General features: G+C 38.4%; 1 protein-coding gene across 6 annotated transcripts in view; it reads right to left on the reverse strand.

Moving 5' to 3' along the window:
• Positions 1-23,129, reverse strand: part of NPNT (nephronectin) — an 81,871-nt gene that overhangs the window by 57,868 nt on the left and 874 nt on the right. For 4 of the 6 annotated variants that reach the window (XM_039255627.1, XM_039255629.1, XM_039255623.1 and 1 more), the window contains exons 2-3: positions 21,256-21,356; positions 5,666-5,716 (exon numbers count right to left, since the gene is read on the reverse strand). In XM_039255627.1, coding sequence (XP_039111558.1) covers positions 5,666-5,716; positions 21,256-21,356 — 152 coding nt within the window. The remainder of the gene's footprint in view (positions 1-5,665; positions 5,717-21,255; positions 21,357-23,129) is intronic. The other 2 variants (XM_039255624.1, XM_039255628.1) reach the window with 1 other exon arrangement.

Genomic DNA, 23,129 nt, shown 5'->3' on the forward strand with positions numbered 1-23,129 from the left:
ACGCTGCTGGTGTCACGGTTCATGAGTTCTCTCTCTCTCTCTCTCTCCCTCTCTCTCTCTCTCTCCCCCCACCCCCCCACTGCCCCTCCCTTACTCATTCTCTCTTACTATCACTCTCTCAAAATAGATGAATAAACTTTAAGAAAAGTCATTGATATATAATGAATTGAGCCATCTATTTACTATTTTTTAAAAAATGGAATCACTTTTGTGACTGTGCATAGACTTTTTTTGTACAAAGCTTTTGTACTGCTTTTTTTTTTTTAAATATTAGTTCATTTACTCTTCCAAATTTATTGGATGAAAAACCTTAAACAGAAATTCAGAAACAGCCTAGTTGACCATCGATGAAGGATTGGGTAAATACGTGATGGCATAGTGGTCTTTCTGCCTCCAGTACCGTGGACTTCAATCCAGGTCTGATGTACCATTAGAGAGACCTCTCCAACCCATGATTTCACCATAATTCTCCTCCTTATACTCACCTACTCACCAACTTCTCATCATGTTTACCTAGCTCACTGTAGTAGTTCAAACTCCAACACTACATTTCTGATTTGACCCCTGCTTCCGCCACCAGCCTCATCTGCAATCACATCCACAAAACTAGCAACTAATTGCAGTTTCCAGAAAACAACATACTCTGATACTTCTATTCTTTTCCACGCAATGTCCTTCTTTCCATTGTCTGCTGGACCAATATCTATTCAGGCTTCAATACTCCTCAGATTAAACATTACCATCTCCAAGATTTGCTTTAGACCCTCATTCTGAGTCTGGAGCCCTTCTCAGTGTTTTCATAAGCCTCTGTGCATAACTCTATCATAAGTTATTTATATATCATTAGTTAGTTTTCTCATCTAGTTCCATTAGACTTTGAGCTCTTTAAATACACAATACCTTCTCTGAAATAGCATACGGTCTCCTAACAAAGATGGATATGACAGGTGTACAAGATGTTAAGAGAATACAGAAAAAAAGGAATTTCTCTGTAAAGAGGGAGGGATAGCAAAAACTGTCAGGAAAATCTTACAAGAGGAAGTGTGAACTGAATCTTAAAGGATGAGTAGGAATTCACCACATGGATGGGTGAAGTGCCTTTCATGCAGAGCAAGCAGCATAAGAAAATCCAGAGATACATGAGGCAGAAGACAGTCTGGAAATACAATAGCGGTCCACTCTGACAGTGCCTATATAGTGGAAAATAGCCCTTCAAAGTTAAGGCAGTTGTCAGCCTGGAGGGCCTTCTACTCAAAGAATCAGGAATCCATCCATAATTGCAAACAATCAGTGGATTGTAAACAACAGATGCTACAAAGAGACTATATTTTATGTGTTTTCACTTTCTTTTTGGAACCTTAACAAAGAGTGAAGATCTACAATATGTAACAAGGTCATAAGATAGGCAAATTCAATATATTCATTTTCCCAGTAATTGTCCTTCCTGAAAACCATACTCTGGTTAAGATTATGTCCTGTGTATCTTTTTGTCCCTTGTATACAGAGGTGTCTGGTCCTTATACCTTCACAAGGGTGCCGAGCTGAGCTGAACTGGACAATACACGGTGGAAATTACTGCACTGGATATAGAAATGTATAAGATGCAGACAGTAGCTTCTTGGATAGCTTCTTGGAACTAAAAGTCTGGCAGAATGAATGACACAGATCCACACACAACCACAGGTCAGGGTGGTATGAGACAGGCTCCAGGCACACGTTACACTAAATGCACAGAAAGAAAAGGAGCCTTCCCACTGCTGAGGTAAAGAAGGCAGAGAAGAGAAGGTAGCATCTAAGCCAGAAATTGAGGCAGGTCTGGTTTTCAGTATGTTTTTGAAGAAAACAAGAATTAAGAAAGAATACAAACTTCCAAAATAAGCATGGCCATTTATTTCTAACAATGGTTCACTTTTAGCAAATTGAATATTTGCTTGGAATTAGGAGTCACTGTGATGTAAAACAGAAAAAGCCAACCAAAAAGGGGAAAAAAGGATATAACAATTGTACAAGGTGATTTTTTTTCCCCAGCCAAAACTGAAAAATGGTTTTCAAAAACTTAAAACTAGATAACATTTCAGCCAACATGTAACGTACTATTTTCCCTCTCCTACATTCTTCATACACCATTTAAGTTGACCCTCTATGGACACAGTAGTGAAGATTGTCAATGCTGACAGAAGAAGCCAGTGGAGGGGAGGGAAGCTTTGTGTAGGACTCTGGTGACGAAATCATCAAATCACAGCCTGGGCCCTGCTCAGATCTCCCCACTGAGCTCCAGGTTTGGAGTCCAATCGCATACCACACCCTCTACTGCAAAGTCTCACCAAACCCTCCAAACACAGCACATTGAACAAGGAAGTCATCATCTGCACTTTCCTCAATGTTCTCTAGGTCATGGAGTAACACACCAGAAACGGGCATCATCCTTGATTCCATCTTCTGCATTCCTCACAACCAGCCAACATCAGCCACCATTTTACTGAATGTGAATTAACATGTGCCAGTTACTGAGCCAAGTGCTTTGTAAGTATTTTTTCATTTGATCCTCATAAAAATTTATGAGGTAGGGCTCTTACCTATACTTTGGCAAAAAAGATGCGATTATTCAGAGAGGTGAAGTAGGTTTCTGAAAAACACAGCTCATAGTGGTGGCAGCTGCCACACAACCAGTGGGTGTCTGCAAAGCCCCAGCTCCTCACCATTGTACTAATGCTACATGCCTCTCCGTCCCTTTTAAAAACTATCTTTCAATCCCAAGCCTTCTCTGTGTTCTCACCACCACTAACGACAAAACCTAATTGCTCACCAAATTTACCGTAATAGCCTCTAATCCTGAACCTCAAATGGTTGTTCTCTAAATTGCCAATCAGGAAAACATTCAGAAACTAGCCCCAGAACCTCAAATACCTATAGAGGACCCCCAGACATTTGCCCTGAAGGAGTAAGTCACGTGGCAAAATAGAGTACATGCTTTTCCCAAAAAGGACAGCCACTATGGAACCCCAGTCCACCGATTCCCTGCAGCAATACACATCTTCAGACTTTTCAACAAAGCCTGATGCTGATATCTATTATTCTTGTGAAACACTGGCAACTATTTCAAGAAATGTTAAAATACTCTGTCAGGGAAACCAAATTCAACTGTATGCTAGATCTGACCTATTAGCACAGCTCATAACCTCTGAAATATAAATCTGACTATGTAATTTTCTTGCTTAACATCATTACAATGTTCCATTACAACTTTGGGACAAAGGCTATAATCTAAGACAACATCAGAGGCCTTCCATGAATCAGTCCATTGCTACTTCTCCCACTGCATCTCTTATCTGATGGCCTTCAAACACATACCCTGAAGCCAGAGTAAGGTGGTTACATTTCCTAGAAGGTGGTTTCTAAAGCTTCAATGCATTTTTCTGTCAGATCATGATGACCTTACTTACCCTCAGGATTTAGTGAGGCCACCACTCCATTACTCCTGGGCTGGAAGCCTGACCCCTGAGATATGCTTTTGCTGTACCTTATATCAAAACACACCTCTCTCACCCAGTATTGTCCCAATATGTGCAGCTTCAACACTGACAATGAACAACATGGATGCCTAGAGCTTCATTTTATTGGAATGATATCTGTAGTAGACATCAAGCAGGTTAGTATTCAGTGTAGATCTGTACAATGAATGAATCAATTAAATACCACCCAGTCCATAAAATCTTCCTGGATCATCTCCAGCAAGAAGTGTCTCTTCCTCTGAACAACCTCAACTCCTTGTCCCTCTTTCCTACTTTAGAATCCTAGCAGGAATAAGAGATAATCATCTTACCAAATTACCTCCTCACAAACAAGAGTATGTTTTACTAATCTTTCTATGTCTCCCAGCACCTAACTTAGCTCCTTGCTTCTGGTAAGTTCTCAAATGTTTGTCAAATAAATCACAGTAACTCTAAATGTAATTCTACAATTGAATTCTAGTTTCTTCCAGTTCCATTTCCTTTGGTTAGCTAGCCAAATCCATACTCCACTCTGAGGTTTGCAAATGGATTATTATTAGAGACGTGGGAAAGAAATGGTTCAGAAACACAGGCAGTTATTTGATGAAAATTTTATTTTAGAAATGAATAATGTGAGAAATCTACTTTCAAAAGATGGGCATAAAAACAAACATTTAAAAATATGCTAATCCACGGATATTAGGAAGGACCCTAGTCAAACACTAGGGTGTTCAAAGTATTCTATATATTGTTAAATACTGCGTTCTCTATATATTTTATATCCTGACCACACGCAAATAATAGCAAACATTTACCAAGAAATTTTCTGTATGAGGCACCCATAGCCAGTGACAATTTTGCAATGTCACTTTCCTAAAGATTAGGAAATTGTGGCTCAGAGAAGTTAAATAAAAAGTCTACTATCTTATAGTTGGTAAGTCACAGGAATAGGTCCTGAACCTAGGTCTGTTGGTGACAAAGCCCACATTCTACAGTTGAATCTTGAACAACATGGGGGTTAGGGGTGCTAACCCCCTTGCACTCAAAAATCTACATATAACTTTTGACTTCCCCAAAACTTAACTACCGATAGCCCATTTTCGACTGGAAGCCTTACCGATAACAGTTGATTAACACATATTTTATGCTATATATATTAACATGCTGTATTCTTAAAGTAAAGCAAGCTAGGGAAAAGAAAATGTTATTAAGAAAGTAAGGAGAATACATTTATAGTACTGTACTGTATTTGTTTAAAAAATCCATGCACTCAAACCTCTATTGTTCAAGGCTCAACTGTACTTTCTCCTGCACTGCTTCCTTAACCTAAGCCATAGCTCTGCTAGTTAAACCTATTAACTCTTATTAACTATAAAATACACACCTTGTGATTTTTTTTAAGTCTCCCTGAACAAAGAAATTCTTTAACTTTTACTTCTAGCACTATCAATTTTTCCTCCAAATGTTTTTATTAAAATTGTCTTCTTAAAAACACTTTCTATGAAATGTGATAGTATCTTTATCTATTGGTTTAAAGTACATTGCCTTCTGGGCCCCAATTCCACTAAAGAGAATTTCACCTATTTGACCAAAATTTTCCACTAAAGTGTAATAAGGGTGATTTGTTGAGTGACATTATTCACTTCCAAAAATATTTTAAATGAGGAACCGTTTTTTGTACCAAAACAATAACATGAATACTGTTAGGTCCTATTACAACATCTTTTATATGTTATACAATAAAAATATTTCTTACCTGAATTCTTCCATGGAGAATTAATGAATATGAGATACAATTACCTCAGGTTAATGATAGGCTGGTGTTAGTAATTTCATTTGGTGGACTTTTTTTTGGCTTCTTTAAGTATTAAAAATATAAACTGTCCTTTAAGTTAGAATGGAGGTCAATTTATTAGATTCATAAGACAGGAGAAAAGAATTATAAACTGAAAGGGAAGTTTAATGTAATAACTAACATAAAATATACTTACATAATTATGAACAGAATAAGCATATCTCTAAAAAAAATATAGTCTTCCCCAAAAAAGGCAACTCAAAATCACAGCTAAGGTTAATTTTTATTGATAGCTTTTACTGTAAAGTTATTACTTAGAGGTTATGCCTTTCAAGACATAGATTAGCCAAAATTATTTCAAGAAATATGTTCATCTAACCTTTGAGCTGGCACCTTATCCTGGCTATTCTCTGCCTTAAGACGTAGAAAGCTGCAAAACAAATGTCCAAAAAAAGAAATTCCAGATCTTTTCTCTGTAAGGAGGCTGGACTTGGGTATTTAGCAACTTGTTACATTCCCGGAGACTTACACATATTCAACTCTCAGTGCTTTTCTGAAACAAAAAAAAATCTAGGACATGTTTAAAATAGTAATATTTTAGTCACCATTTTGTCATTAAGAAACATTTTGTAACAAAAATATTAACCAAGTGAAGTTGTGCTATTCTTTCACAGTCCAAATTCTAAATTAGAAGATTTCAGACCGCTGATAGCACTGTACCTTCCAATCCAATTTTTCATTTTCAGAATATTAATTTTTGGTCCCAAGAGACAGTATCCTTTTATTTAATGAGTGTTGGACAAAATATCTGAAAAAAATTAAAACTGTGAATCAATTAGTAACCAAGGCTGATAGTTTTTACATTGATAGATCTTTACTTACCTGTTTCTTACATAGTTTGTGTTCCCTTCTCTCTCCAACTTTGGGAGGAAATATTAAGGTTTGTTTTTTCTTTCCTTCCACAGCATTTTCTTCTTGCATGGCTGCTTTGGTTGTCAATAGCAACAAGAATTACCGTGAAAGCTCAGCCATTTCACTTGAAGATACATAAATAACCCGGTTTAATGAAAGTAAACAGAAGAAACTTGAAACAATACTAATAATGGTTAGAGTTTGACCAGCCTAGAGGTACTAGAGGTAAGGGAAGAGAGGATTTATTACTTCTCTGTGGATTAATGCCTTCCCTCTTTAAGGCATATTATCAAGGCACAAAACATTCACTTTAACTTTTGATTTGTGTACTTATTTGCATAAATTAAAATTAAGTGAATGGAGCCTTTTGGGGGAAGATCAGATGAAAAATATTCCAAGCCCAATTTGACACAATTAAAGTACTAATTTAACTATTGATCCAGAATGATTGTTCTATATTTTTAAAGGCACATATTGTTTTTCATACATGTATGTGTGTACACACACACACACACATGTACATACATATATGTATATCTGTATACACATATCTGCTTGTTAGAGATGTTTTTCATATTGGTTAGGTTCATAATAAATTAGTGTTTTGTATCTTATCATTGCTGATGTTAACTTTAAAAGAACTCACCATATCTTGATGTTGATACATTTCTTAAAACAGAATAATGAAATATATCAGGTACAATCTTAGCAAAAGGCTGAAAATAAACCAAAGCATAAATTGCAAATTACATTCTGGATCATATATTAAGGACAATTGTTTATGCCTATGGTTATGTACTGTAAGGGAAAAGTATAAAAGGATACCGTTTCTTTAATGCTCTTTAATTGCCAATTGTGAATAATCAAATTTATCGAGAAAAATCTATTAAATGATTTTAAATAAAGGTAAACAATAAAGAATAGCAAACATCATTACTTTCTAACTCATTATATTAGTACGAAGCAGCCAAACAGTTCTGTATAGTTTACTTTCGTCTTTTAGTATCTTGAAGTTGGGTCACATTTCTCCTACTTTATATAAGTCAGCCTTGACACATATAGATTTAGTAAAATGTATGGTATTGATTTGTATATCCATTACATAAGACTTCTAGCATGAGATTTTAGTCCATGTTTTAAAATTTACATTTTCAAAACTATACAAAACTGCATTTTAGATCAAAGCAATGTTAAACCCAGAGTAGATTATTTCCAGGAAGTTTCTAAGGTTTAGTGTCTACTGATGCATAAGGAAATTTTCACAAGCAACTGTTGCCATAATTTTTGTGAAAGCTGCCAAAATTAAATGCCCTATGTGTATTTTTTGTGATATAAACCCCACTGTGACAAGCACTAAAATAGGATTCATTAGCAGCACACAGTATGGAAATATCTGTCCCCATCTTCTCCTGCTAATCTGTTCCTCCACAGCCATTGTAAAACAGCCACAGTAGCAAATACACGCAACGTGACAGCAAAGCCACTCTTTGCTGCAGCAGAGCCAGTTTATGAGTCTAGAACTGTTTCCTGTGACCTCCCCAAGAACCACTGCTTCATTTCATCTGAGTGTTCATACTATGAACTCTGTTGAGGGTTCTCAGTGATATGAGGCATGGTTAAAAATAATAAGCACTCTGATGATTTTATGAAATTGTGACTAACATAATCCAGAGAAACTAAACTATCCGGAAATTAGTTTTTCTTGCCTGCAAAACATAGGTTTACAGATATGAAGTCAATCCTAGCTTTTGAACATTAAAAAAAAAATGACGGATAAGAAACCTATGGAACTGAGCCCATCTATTTTCCAATAAGTATGCCTATTTTCTAGTGTTGAGTTTACTGTAAATTTAATTATAAAATGCACAAATGCTAGGTTGAGCATAACCTTAGAAAAGGAAATAATGAAATACCCCAGACTAAGGCTGATAAAATTACCACATGACCCTGACAGGAGGCACACAGCCTCTTAAGCAAAGAGCACATTTTTTTCAGGTGACAAATGCCAGGTACATGCATGAAAGGAAAAGGTTCTCCCTGACACTGTACTTTGACCTCTCAACCCTAATGTACAGCTAGAAAAAGTAGTAACTCTAAAAATATCTCTATACTATACTTAACCTTAAATTTCACATTACATTTCTCATTGTCAAAAAAGTTTATATATTAGCCTGGCAAACTCTATTCATAGACAACTATCCAACACTGGATGTTTAAAACACCACCATCCAGGACAACAGATCCATGAATAGCACATTTTGAGTAACTTGGATGATCCCAACTTTCAGCCCACTACTTTATAAGAATTAGAGCTACAGAATTCATCAGAATGCAACAGAAAATTAGAGAAGAGAACATTTAACAAAGCTACAAATCATCTCTTTATATTTTTCTCCCAATTCCCCCAGTGGTTTCAGAAAAACCATTTCTGCCTTAGTTGGGAAAAGAAACTCTACATGGGAATGTCTTAATTCTTGGCCATTCACAGATACCAAGATCTGATGAATCTTTTAACTCACTGATGATTTTAAAACTCAATCCAAGGGACAAAGGACCTTAAACCATCATTATCTATGTGAAACACTGTGAAATCTTTATGTAACCGTATTGAACAAGAGACAATTTATCCACTAGAAGCTATTACCATAGTAAGTGTATATAATACAAAAGCAACGCTAGGCACCCATGCATGTTTTAAAAAAATACAATTACAGTATGAGCTGCAATTTGTGTTTATCTATTTACTATTTGTGGGCATGCAAACATTTGACTAAGTACCTACAAATCTTAACACTGAATTAAATTTGGTAGGAGGAACCAAAGGCTTTAGAAAAATATTTTGGGTGACAAGAAGCTTCTATTTGTCTATGGATGTCTATCTATGGAGTTAATTTCTGTAAATGTCGTAACACATCCCTTTGACAATTTAGGGACCTATCCTAGACACAGAGTTTGATAACTCTATGAAAATAAGGCTAAATATTTTGAGGACAGAAACACGGTTTTTGGTAAAGTAGGCATAAATCCAGAAACATCCAATTGTTTCTTCCTTTGTGTACATCAGTACAAATATAAGCCATGATGACATATTTCCTAAAAATTCCCCAGAAATCAATAATATCTACAAAAGGCAACCCTAATCTTGTGACTTGATGATGCTACAATAGGAAAGCATGCCAGTTCTGGAGAATTCATATCATTAATCCGCAGAATGGTTAAAAAGATACAGACCAAATGAAATGTTCAGTTTTAAAATTTAATTGACTCTAGGGGCACCTGGGTAACTCAGTCGGTTGGGCATCCAACTCTTGATTCTGGCTCAGGTCATGATCTCATGGGTTGGCTGGGCTCAGCCCTGACAGTGCAGAGCCTCTTTCAGATCCTCTTTCTCTCTGTCTCTCTCTGCCCCCCCCCACCCCCGCATGCACTTGCCACAGGGGCATGCGGTCTCTCTCAAAATAAACAAACTCTTAAAAAATAAATAAAACTTAATTGACTCTAGATTATCCACATGCAAATAACTAATGGCAAAATGACTCTCTCCTGACACCTGGTACCTACCAAGGAGGTCTCTCCAGCCTCCAGTCAATGTATGGCAGAAAATAAGGGTTTCTAATTAAATATAACTAGAAAAAAAATGTTTTCTTCCTCCAAAATCAACCACTATATTCTAAAGCTAAGAAACTGGTTTGCCTATGCATATCTTTTCCCCTCCGTAATAACACGTTCACTTAACACAGTTTCATCAGACTAGGTTATACCAAAATTCTTGAAAAATCTATGAAAGAAAATTGAATGAACACAAATATCTGTTGCTCTTTTATGACACATAATAAAACCCAATCCTATCTGGGCTTCAATGTTAACGTATTCCTTCATGCTGGCTTTATTATTTTATTAGAAATTCTATTATGACCATAATTATCTACTTATGCACTATTATTAAGTGACGAAAGCAGAAAAGTTCAAAGCTATGGAGTGTTAAAATGAAAAATTTCTTTAATCTGATATTATTTAACTGAGCCCTACAGTTAGTAACAAATCAATTTAATCAATTTTTAGTAATTAGGTATACATTTTGCAACTAGTTTGCTCTGGTAGAGCCTCAAGGATGCACTGGCAATTGCATTATGCCTATGCTACTAATATTTTTCTATGGTTGTAGTTATTGACCTCACTTTGAAATGTTTTCAAGCCAAATTATTTTAGCTGCATTCTATGATCTTTGAGAACTGATCATTTATTTGTTCCCATGAAAAAAAAGAGGTCTTGGCCCTAGCAATGTAGACTCCTTAGCTCCCTTCTAGGATGACTGACACGGGTAACAATTCTCAGACAGGTTAGAGTCTTGGTTGGTACTGACCTCTGAGGAAAGGCATTCAAAGCTCCTTTCTCTGCTTCTCCCGAGGAGATGGGGTACTGACTGGATTGGTGCCCTCTCAAGCCACATACTGAGCTTTTTTTCCTTGAGAGAGAGATTCTCTGAGGACCTGTGTGCACCACGGTTCTAGGCTCCATCAACCCCTGGGGTTTGAGGACTGCAGGAGAATCCATTCTTTCTCAGACCCCAGTGAAAAGGAGTTAAGTTTGAGTCTAGTTAGGAACATGAAGAGTACTTACCACACATTCCACTTTGAGTCTATTCAGGCCTAAGTGGCTTACTTACAGCTGCCCTTCATGAGACCCAGGGAAACTGGGATAACAACTAAGGGTCATTTGGGCTCCTCTGCACACCCATATCAATCAAGAGCTTTGGGGAAATGAGCACTGGTCAAGGAGTTTGGTGTTCCTGGGTTCTCTGGCTCTATTTCATTTAACAGCTCACGTAGGTTAAATGATGCCTGGAAGCAATGTTTGTGCCTCATCTTTTATCCCAAGCCATAATTGCTTAGAAATGAATAAAACCATAGCAAAATGATGATGAGCTTTTGTGCTGATATCCAAGAATACAAAAGTGAGTCATGCGAAATTGATCAAAAAAATTCTCCCACTGATTTATTTGCAGAACCCCTTTATACTGGTTGATAGGAGACCTCTATCTGCACTCCACTTACAATGCCTCTGGATACCAATTCTATAAACTGTTGACTGATCTTAAATGGGGCGCATGGGTGGCTCAGTCGATTAAGCATCTGATTTCGGTTCAGGTCATGATCTCACGGTTCATGGGTTTGAGCCCCGCATCAGGCTCTGTGCTGACAGCTCAGCGCCTGGAGCCTGTTTCGGATTCTGTACCTCCCTCTCACTCTGACCCTCCCCTGCTCATGCTGTCTCTCTCTCTCTTTCTCTCTCTCTCAGAAATAAATAAAACATTTAAAAAATTAAAAAAAAAATAGGAAGGAAGGAAACAAGGAAGGAAGGGGAGAGAGGGAGAGGGAGAGAGACAGAGAGAGAGAGCAAGCGAGCAAACAAGCAAGCAGTACAGAGTAGACTTTAATAACACAGCCAACTTCAGGACACTGTTAGAGATCCTAAGTTGAAACTGTCTTTTCTAACCTGGAATTGTCCTTTAAGGCCTAAAGAGTTTACAAATCACAGCTATTCTGGGCTCGATTGAGTTGAGATATCAGAAACTAAGTATGTAGATAATGCTTCTTAAACTTCACCTGAACTGTGCTTTTAGAGTAAGAACCTCATCTTAGTTCAGAGGATCTTCTAGGAAATAGCTTTATAAAACCACCACCAGATGCACCTGGGTGGCTCGGTCAGTTGAGAGACTCTACCTCTTGATTATGGCTCAGGTCATAATCTTGCAGTTTCTGAGATCAAGCCCTGTGTTAGGCTCTGTGCTAACAGTGTGGAGCTTCCTTGGGATTTTCTCTTTCTCTCTCTCTCAAAATAAATAAACATTAAAAAAAACTTGCCAGTTTCAAGATAGAAATGTTTCTATGGCCCCTTCCACTCCACCATTTACTGCTACTCTGTGAAGGACCACATGAATGTCTTATTTCAGAACTACATGTGGGAAAAGCCATAATTTCCCACAAATAACTGGTCTAATTTTCCCATAACAAACATCATGAATTATATGAGCAATACCTTTCTTTTTCCTTTGGCTACCAGAAGCTAAGAGCCAAATTATAAGACATATTTAGGACTCAAGTCTTACATATCTACATTTTATTTTTTTATTTATGTTTAAAATTTTTTAACTTTTTTTTTTTTTTTTTGAGAGAGAGAGAGAGAGACAGAGCAGGAGTGGGGGAGTGGCAGAGGGAGAGGGAGAAAGAATCTGAAGCAGGCTTCAGGCTCTGAGCTGCCAGCACAGAGCATGACATGGGGCTCAAAGTCACTGAGCTGATGTCGGTCGGATGCTCAACTAACTGAGTCACCCAACCCGGGTGCCCCTTACATACGTACATTTTAATAACTCTCCTGCCAACAACTTATCTTTTATCCTTTGTTTTCTTCCCCTAGCCCTTGTTAATTCTGTTATTCTGTTTATTGCATGCTTTCCTGGAAGCTATCTTCATATCCTTCCCCAAATAAGGTAGAACATAAACAAATAGAAACAAAGAAACCAATTTTATTATCTTTTAAACTATCTTCTAAGGAATCAAAAATAAGAAGTGGCTAAAAAGAAGGTTTCCACTGTGTAATATTATCCATGATTTAATCTCCTGTAAGTTACATATTTTTATCAGATAATTTATAAAAGTAAAATGAGAGTTCTTCAGTTACTATACTTACATTAAGTGTAGGATGTCCCTGTAACTCTCCCACATCTAAATGTATGTAACAGTGATGACAAATATGAAAAGACACTGACTGTAGCACATTTCATAAAGCCAAAATACTGAAAATCACCTAAACGTGCATAAATAGGGATTTTTAAGTTACTTAGGTACACCCATATAATGGTATACTGTACAGCTTTTTAAAAGAATGAGTCCTGCTTATATGAACTGATAAGGACTAATCTCCAAAATGTAATATATGAAAAAAGAAGATACAGAATAGTTCTAACTTTGTGCTATCAATTTATGAACAAAGATAATTTTTGCAAATGCTTAGAAATCTCTGCAATTATCACTAAGAAACAGTTCCTGGGGGGTGGAACTAGGTGTCAGAAAAACAAGGAAGTTAGAAAGGCTTATACCTTCACTACCCTCTCCCTGACTTCGAGCCTTCTAATTTTTTACTTTGGCATGCATTTAATTTTTAAAATAAAATTATTTAAGTTTATAATTAAGATAAATGTTAGAATAACTAATAGAAAAGTTACACCTCTATGATTTTAAAGTCACTTTTTAAACGTATTTTGATACAAATATTTTAATATTTCCTGAAAATCTCTTTATTACAGCAGGTGTCCCCCAAAAGCTTTATTCAGATATCAAAACTCTACATAATCCTAACAATAAAAAAGAAAATTCTATACATAGTGATAAAAATTATGACTGACCTTTAAAGATACTAAAATGTCAATGAATTAAGCAATTCCTAGAAGAATGTATAAATCTTTCCTACAAGTAAAAAGGACCTCACATCCATGAAAAATATACAACTGATAGGAAAGATGCCAGGTGGAAATCCTGGCAAATGGACAACCTCAATCCATCCTCACAATATCAGCCGGTTGTCTCTGGTCCAAGGAGAAACAGATGAAAACGGGGGACAAAGGGTCCTTCACTAACTTATCAGAGAGGTTTGGGGGGGGGAAGGAGGGATCAGAGTACCCTAGAATCAAACAACAGATCAGGTTCTGGATATGGAATTGCCAGAGCCTTAGGTCAGCAGTGCTATCCAGTCTTTTCCATTTCCTCCTTACTACCAAGTAAGAAACCAGTGACCAACTGGTCAAAACTATGAAAGCATATGCAGAAAATACTAGAACACACCCAAAACAATATTCTTCATTGTATACTCAAGGTTACTTATTTTAGAACTGTTTGTGTTAGTAGAAGATCAGAATCAACACAAATGTTCATCAGGAAGAAACTGATTAATAAATTACAGTAGAGCCATGTAACAGAATATTACAAATCCATAAAAAAAAAAAGTGAGCGGCTTCTTCATGTGATAAAGAAAGCTTTCCAAGATATATTGTTAAGGAAAAGCAAGGTACAGAACAATGTATACAATATGCCTTTCATTTGTACAAAACAGGTGGGGGAGACAAGATATAGGAATTTGCCCCAAAATATATGACATCTTTTGAAAGGTACACAAAAGCTGATAATATTCATTGCTCTTGAGGAGGGATATTTGAAAAAATAAATGCATTTTCTTTGACAAAATAAATATTTTTAGAAGATTGATGGGGAAAAAAAATGTTTAACCTGCATCAAACTAGTGGAAAAGGGGTGAAACTACCTGTGTGGGGTGGTGAGGAAGGAGGGGGGGTAATGAGGATTAGGCTATCAGAACCTTCCTCTCCTTCCATTTCATCTCCAGCATGATGAAGGCCCCGCGCCTGTGACAGCTATCCTTCATTACTCACTGAGGGGTGCTGCATGGAATCCCTCAACATCACTGGATGATCGCTTTAAAAGCGTTCAGTTGATTCAAAGGACTCAAAATGCATAGAACATGAATTCTACAGATAAAATGCACCCTTCAAAAATGCTGTTCATAACATTGGCTATAACAGGGAATGAGAGAAGGAAAACACACCTATATTTTTTCCAAAGCTTATCTAAAAGTTTTCGAGCAGAAACACAGTGTTGTTTCAGGGGCCAGAAGTGCCCCCTTGGTACCAGTGTGTACGAGTCTATGCAGTCGGAAGCAGCACATCGCTGTAGCAGCAGACCTAGCAGTGGACCAACCATGCAGCAATCAGAGTGCTTCCCTTTACGTGGCCGGACGTCTCAGCTTGGGAGGTACTAACATTTCTAATCCATAAAGGTTAAGGCCTTCCCAGATTAACTTTATGAGGGGATCTCAGGATATTAGTATATCTTAAAAATATTGTATAAAGATCAGAAAAGAATGAAGAAACAAAAGTCATTTCTGGGAAACTTAACTTTCAAGACTCCATATACTCAAAAACTACCTGTTTGAAAAGGTCAGACTTCTTCAACACGGATTTTAGTTTGGAATCTGCATTCCAAGACCACTTGAAGTTACCCAGAGTACATGGTGTTCTTAAATAACCTTTTCATGGAAAGTAGTCATTGAATAATCTTAAACAAAAACTTCACTTCCTGAGGGTTTGGAGATGCAGGTTCCGTGCTGAGTAGTTATAAGATTGTCCACTGAATTGCTTTTATTTCTACCTCAAAAAACAAACAAAACCCCAAAAAACAAGAACCAGAATCTGAATTCCTACCCCCAAAATCGAGAGGAAGCTAACAGTTTTAAGACAGTGAAGTGTGCCCAGCTCCATTAAACTGGCCCCAGGACCTGCCGGCGGCCATCTTCAACACAGCTCCCACCAGAGACGCCCAGTTACTCCTGCACGTAGGACTGGATGGGCTTATCTTTCACGTTCAATGGAGGTTGCCACAGTTGTTGACTAAAAATGAAAAGGCATTCACTAGGAATAACCTCTCTTTAGGGGAACATGATGTATGGCCTTCAAAGCCAATTTCAGTATTCCTCACTTACTCTTGATTATTTCAAAGAAAAATGTTCAAAACCTAAATAATCAAAGAAAGGTGTAATCTATAGAATTATGTGCTAGGGACAGGAAACCAGTATAGGAAGCAAAACTTAATAAATCATGTTCCATTTCAAGTTTCTGAACCCAGATACAAGTAATGAATGAAATATGAGATTTAAATGTTTCACTTACTAAATCAAAATCTCTGCTAAAACTAATAACCTTTTCACTTGAAATACAGAAAGATTTTAACAATTTGCTCCTCAGTCTTTCGGGTGCTCCACAATCCTTAGCCAGTAATATATATGATTCAGCAAAATTATTTAATGACTCCAAAATTGTTTCAGAATAAATTACTGTTTCTTGGTCCCTATGTTACACTAACCTATAAATTTATTTAACACTGATAATTCAAAAGTTTCACTTTCTAGGACAATTGTACATTTTTGGCCTTTACTAACCTCAGGGAGGAGGTGGGAGGAAATGAGGTTTAGAACTAATAGAGCAAAATCAACCTCTAGATAGGTTTTATATCATTCCAAAAACCTTCAGAGAAACCTAATAAAACATCTGCATTTTGCTTTGTTTTATGGAAAAAATGATAAAAAACCACCCGAATTCATGTAATTTCCTTCGGAAGCCACAAAATGCTCCATGATCGCCAAAGAACTCAGAAACTGATGATCTTTGTTGAAACCTGGAGCTTGTACTTTGAATTTTTCTTCACACCTCTGAAGAGTGCTTTCAACGGAAACACTGTCATTGCTGTGTATATAGCCAAATACCTAAGTAAAGTAAACCAAAAGACAACCACATAGAAATACAATATTTGGATCCTCTATACTCTTTCTGCCCTAAGGAAGCTCTCAGATGGAGTTCAGAGCTGCAATGCATCTGAGAAATCCACTTGTAAAATAAAAAGATGCAGCTGAGAAAAGTTAACCAGCTAAGCAGGTATAAAAGTCAGAGATACTCAAGCGGCCCAAACCATCCGGTGCTTTCAGGTAAGAGCTGGTTCAAAAGCATACCCATTTGTTTTACATAAAATACACAACCCCTTAAAAATCTTTTGTACAGAGATCTCTACCTGGTGGAAGAAATTGTTGAAATCATTAAAACGAAGCACACCATTAATATGATGGGAAAGCGAAGGAACAGATTAACTACAGAACAAGAAAGAAGTATTTTGTGACAATCTGAGTAATTAAGGTGCTGTGCGCTGTAAATATAGAACTACACGTGTGTTGTGATTAAGAAAATTTACCTTTACCATAAAGAGCCACAATCAATAGTTGACATAGATAAAACCCAAGACAATTAAAAATCAAGTTTTGAACCCTCAATATGTAGATAGCTGTTTAAGGGTGAAGAACGGAGGTAGGTGGAGGGATAGGTTAAATAGGTGATAGGGATTAAGGAGTGCACTTGTGATGACCACCGGGTATTGTATGGAAGGGCTGAATCACTATATTATACACCTGAAATATTATACTGTATGTTAACCGGAATTTAAATAAAACCTTTTTAGAAAGAATATAAAACAAAGAATCAAAGGATAGAAAGAAGGCAAGGGTGTGCCCTCAAAAAGAGCTATGAAAACACGACCTGCCTGTTTCTGGACTGGGTCTGACTTTCCACAGACAGGCAGAAGTCCTGGGATAGAATGTCAGGTGGCACAGGCAGGAAGCAGGAAGACAGCTCCCTTGCCTGTCTGGAAGGCATCCTTCCTTCCTCAGTCCCTGCAGGAAGGATGAAAAGCGTGCCTGACTGAAGCTTGGTGGCTAGACACTGTGACCTGGGGCAGAGACTGAGCACCACTAGCACCTGCAAAGTCAACGGGCCTCTCCAAACAAGTCCATGTAAAGGGAAGTAGCAAGTGAACATGAGAAGCAGCATGTTCTAGGTAAATACATATATTTGACTCACATGAATAGAGCCAAAATGTCTTACACATGCTCAACCAAATGGATTAAACACTAAAGGGTCACTGAACTAGAGAGTGAGAGCTGATAAACATAACGAGGGCATGGCTTCCCCGCGGTGCCCCCCACCCCCAACTTCCACATCTTCTAAGGGATAAGTTGGGAGGTTCCGTGTCTAGGTAAGAATAATTCCCCTTTCCTTTGCTGTGCTAATTTGAAGGAAAATTCCTAAGTGAATCATTCAGAATCACAAGAATCAAGGGACCTTTGATAAGCAAAGGAGAATGGTCCTCATGAGTAAGGATTCTGAAATTATCTAAAAATCAGAAAGGCAAACGCATTTTTCACAGTAAATTTCCCAGAAGCTCGTTGGAAGTTTTATAGGTAATCCATTGCCAAGTACAAGCGTTAAAGAACAGCAAGGCACTTTTTCCTTGAATAAATGTAGTGACAAAAGCTTTTAATTTTTTTTAATTAAAGTTTTATTTAATTTAATTTATTTTATTTAATTAGTTTTTTAAAAAACTAATCAGAAGTTTTCTGTGTGTCCCCAGCAAGTGCCTCTTTGGTGCTCTTCTTCCTACTTTGAGCTGACCTCTGGCCCCCACATTCCTCTACCTGTTTATAGCAAAACAAAGATGGGGGAACTCTAGGCTGACAAGAGACATTTGGACCATCTGAGATTCTGAAAAAACAAAACACACAAGGAAACATCCAACTTTGAACTCATGTTTTTACAACTCTGCCATCTACAATATTAATGGTAAAGATCCATCTGGCCCTTTTTAATTGAAAGGCTTTTTATTTTATTGTATCACTGAAAATCTTAGAATCATTTTTTAAATTTTGGCAGTATAAATGCAAAAATACATTTATCATGCTTAGAAAACAAAGAATCTGACAGCCTGGATATGTCCCATCATACAACACTGTTTGAATAGCAGTCTTTCTTTATACCTCTTTACTTTCATCAAACACATATACAGTGTTTACTCTGTGCCAGGAACTCTTTTAAGTGCTTTACAAATAACTCACTTACACCTCATGTATGGTCCTATGAGGTATTGTACTCTTTTATATCCATTTTAGAGATGAGGAAAAGAAAGCACTGAGAGGTTGAATCACTTGCTCAAAGTCACACAGCTAAGAAGCAGTGGAACTGAAATTTAAATCCACGCAGTCTAGCTCCAGAGTCCATGTTCCTTCCCCTCCATTACGCTGCCTCTCAAACTTCCACCATTTCTACATTAAGATAAGCTGTGATTTGTGCAGAATCATTTTATACATTTTCATAACATTATCATTTCAATAACTGACCCATGTCATTGTAGCAACTTCCGCACATTAAGGAATAGGAAGAAAGAAAAAATAAATACCATTAAATACTACACTTCACCACTTTACATTCTGTTAGAAATAAAATGAAGGTAAAGAAAATACTAAAATGGTGCCTCATTTCTGCTGGGAAAAATACTCTGCTAGAAACTTCCTCACGTTTAAATTCAGTAATGCCACTGTAACTTTGCAAGGTCTTTACACTCAAATTCAGAGTCAACAAGCTGGTGTATACTAGAGAAAACTTAATTACGTGTAAAAAGACAGAACAGCTCTTAGAAGCTCTTTCTGGGGAATTCCACAGTTGGTGAACCTCTAAGAGACAGAGGAATTTTCTCCTTGGAATTCTTTTAGCACATCTGGCAGAGTGCACAGGCCTCCCCCGCCTCTGCCTGCAGGGACAGTGTGCTCCCCCATGCTCAGGACCCTCTGCCAGAAAGGCCTTGTCCTCCGTAGGGCTGGGGGATCCCACACACCCCAAAGCACTTCAACATTCACTTTGCGGGTGTCCTGCCAATTAAGGCAGCAAAGGAGGAAATTACCTCCATTCCCGCAAAGAAACTACTCATTTTTTATTTGGGGAATGTGCGTGGTGCTGGTCCTCTCTTCACCCTTTGATTATCAAAAGCTGATCACTCTTCAAATTCCACACCTGTGTCCTCCAGCTGTGCAAATACTTGACACTGTGGTATAAAGGGCAGAAGACTATTCTGCCAGGTATCATTCTTCTTTTTTAACCATCTTCCCTTAAAAAACAACTAACCAGTCAAGGGGGCGCCTGGATGGCTCAGTTGGTTAAGCGTCCGACTTCTGCTAGGGTCATGATCTTGTGGTTCTTACGGTAAAGCGCCACCTTAGGCTCTGTGCTGACAGCTCAGAGCCTGGAGCCTACTCCAGATTCTATGTATTCCTCTCTCTCTGTACCCTTCCCGCCCCTACTCGTGCTCTGTCTCTAAAAATTGAATATGTCAAAAAAAACTTAAAAACAACCAGCTAGTCAGGCACAGCAGCTTTGCCTAGTTCTTTCGTTCACTGGAAACTGTAGTTAGCATCATCTCCCTTTATAAAAAGATGCAATGGCCCAACTGTGCAAAAAGTCTGGCCCAGTGGCTTGCATGTAACAGACAAACACTAGTCCCCCTTTACCTTTCCATCTCCACCTAGAGATGTCAGCCTGTGACTCTTACTCTCCCTCCTCCTCCGCAAAATGAAGGGCAGATATCATGCATACCAAGGGCATTTCTCAAAGATGGAAAGAGCTGTGGGACCTCTTAGCTTTCCTGAGCTTCCTTCCTGCACGAATATGCATTCATTCCTCCCATTGCCAACACATGTGTAAAGCATGTTCTGCCCTGTCCAGCTCCAGCCTTCCTCGCTTCACTTTCTAGTCCTCTCAACATCTTTCTCATGAGCACTGGAATATGAGGAATACAACTGTGTTCCCATTATCTCACCAGACATGCCAACCTAGCACGATGCACCAGAAATTTACTTGATCATTTGTGGAATTCCTTGCGGGGGAAGTAGCATACAATTTTGAGATCCCAACACAGTTGCTGGGAAGCAATTTCTCAAATTTCCATGATGTGGCTCTAATTTCTACCATGAAAATGTCCATAGAAAAGGTAAAAAAAAAAAAAAATCAGTGCTCTGATTTGACACTTGTTCAATGATGTTGACTGCTTATAGAAAATAAAAACGATGCTTTTTCAGAGGTGTAATAACTTTTTCAGGGGTATAATAACTGGGTGCAATAACTTTTTTAGAGGTGTAATAACAGATTACAGTGGGTGGTCCACTAAAAACAGTCAATACAATCTCACTTTAAAAAAAAAGCTTTACAAATGGGCTACTTTCCACAACAGGTATGGTAAGAATTTTATTAGAGCTAGAAGGTTCAGAGTCTGTTTAGTGTAAATACAGTCTAGACTTATTATCTTACCCCTATCTCAGAGTCTGGAGCACAGAAAAGAAAAAGCCTGATGAGAAAACAGGAACTAGGGCTCCTGGGGACAAATGATACAGTAAGCATCATAGGTGGCTCTTCTGTGACTGACAAAGCTGTCCCCTTGCTACATACCATTGGCTCTGGTTGAAAAGAGGCAGGATAAAGAGTCAGGAACTGAAAACTCCCGTGTCAGAACCACACCACCAAGCCTTGCTAAGTAATGAGCCCACTGATGTGCAGTGAAGCCACAAATCATGGTGGAAAGCCACACCCCACAGGGAGTTGAAGTTCCCAGAGAGGATACTCACGCTGACACTGTCCCCAGGACCGGCGGGCCCAGCCCCAGCAGCAGTCAATCCTCCCACCGTACCGACACAGGCCAATGGACGACACAATTTGCCTGGGCCACCTAACAAACAGAAAGATTCAAAATAAATAAAGATACTTTTGAAATTAAAATTGATTTCCTCTGTTAATTATTTTTAAAAAAGAATTTAGGGGCACCTGGGTGGCTCAGTCGGTTAAGCGTTGGACTTTGGATCAGGTCATGATCTGTTTGTGGGTTCGAGCCCCACGTCCGGCCCTGTGCTGACAGAGCCTGGATGGAGCCTACTTCCGATTCTCTCTCTCTCTCTCTCTCTCTCTGACCCTCCCCTGCTCACGCTGTCCCTCTCTCTCTCTCTCAGAAATAAATAAAACATTTAAATAAAAAATAAAGAATTTAAATCACACCCACCAATCTACTATGAACTCCTTCATGCCGGCAGAAATTTAAGGATAAAACTCAGGAAAATAGTTCTGCTGTGATCTAGTTCCAAATTTCAGACAGTTAAACACATACACATATGCTACACACAGGAGTATGGTGAAAGGGAGGGGAAGCTCCTATCTTAGATGAAAATAGGATCAGTGAAAACCAAGCATTCTCAAGGCTCACACTCACAGGGTGGTTTCTGGAGTTTGAAATAAAACAGATTCCTCAAAGACCCACACCTGTTACTTGGGGGAAGCCCAGTTTTGACTGATTTATCATAAACTGAAAAGTATTAAATAAAACGACATGTCAAAGCAGAAAGAAAAAATCTGCCTTATATTTTCTGCCTTGGAAAGGGGAAGATGTGGAAAGGGGCAGAAAGATGGGAGTTTCTCAAAATCAAATGAAACAGAATCTCCCCTTCGAGATAGGACGCTGGCAGAAAATGTTCCCAGGAAATAAAGTATTAGAAAAAAAAAAGTCTAAATAAAACCAAGAAGAGTTTAAAGTGTAGCTAACATCTCAAGTGTCCTTGTGGTTTGAAACTTTCCTGCATCAACAATTCCTGTTATCTTCCTCACTAATGTAAATAAGGACTCAAAGTATTCCATTTCAAGGATACCAATTTATCCACCAGGTTCCACTTTGACCCCTTATTTGGTATATCGTTTCTTTGTTTAGATTCACACCTGACTTTATACTCCCAGAGGATCAATATTTTAATTGGCTGTTTTAAAATGAAGGCTACCTTAAAATCTTAGCAAAACCATGTGATGTATTTCTTATTGCAAATGTGTGTGCCACAAATGCACAGCACGTGGGCAAAGAATTGCTTTCATAAAATAAAAGAGCCTCTGGCCGCTACCCACATTTTCGTAAACACTCCTAATCTTTTCAATTCCCGTTTCTTTTATCTCCCTTTATGCCTGCAAGCACAAAGCACCCAAATAACCCCCAACTTTCTATTTCCTCCGACCAGGTGGTAAACAAGGGGTTGCTCTTCTAAGCGCTCCACTGGTTCCCCTCGGTTCCTGTTCCCCTCCAGGTACACGAAAGCCAATCAATCGTGGAATTGATTCTTTCCAAGATTACAAGGAAAACAGGTGCGGCTGTCTTTAGGGCTGCTCGGAGGGCATCCTGGCGGGGTCGGGGCGGGTGAGCAGGCTCTGAAAGAGGAAGACTGGATGGCGGTGTGACCCAGGTTAAAAATCTCTCCCGGCTGCTCCAGCCTGGTTTGTGCACCAGCGGCAGCGCTCGGCGTTCGGGGCGGGTCTGGTCTATAATTGCACGGAGGTGGGGTATCCAAGCACGCCCTCCTGACCGACCGACGCACACAAACACACACACTCGCCAGAGCGGATCCCGCGGCTGCGGAGAGAGAGCGCCGCGCGCCGCCGCCAGGGGGGCGGCTGAGTGACAGCGGCGACG

Source organism: Hyaena hyaena, unplaced genomic scaffold (genome assembly GCF_003009895.1).
Source record: "Hyaena hyaena isolate Hyena2069 unplaced genomic scaffold, ASM300989v1 scaffold_535, whole genome shotgun sequence".
NCBI lineage: Eukaryota > Metazoa > Chordata > Mammalia > Carnivora > Hyaenidae > Hyaena > Hyaena hyaena.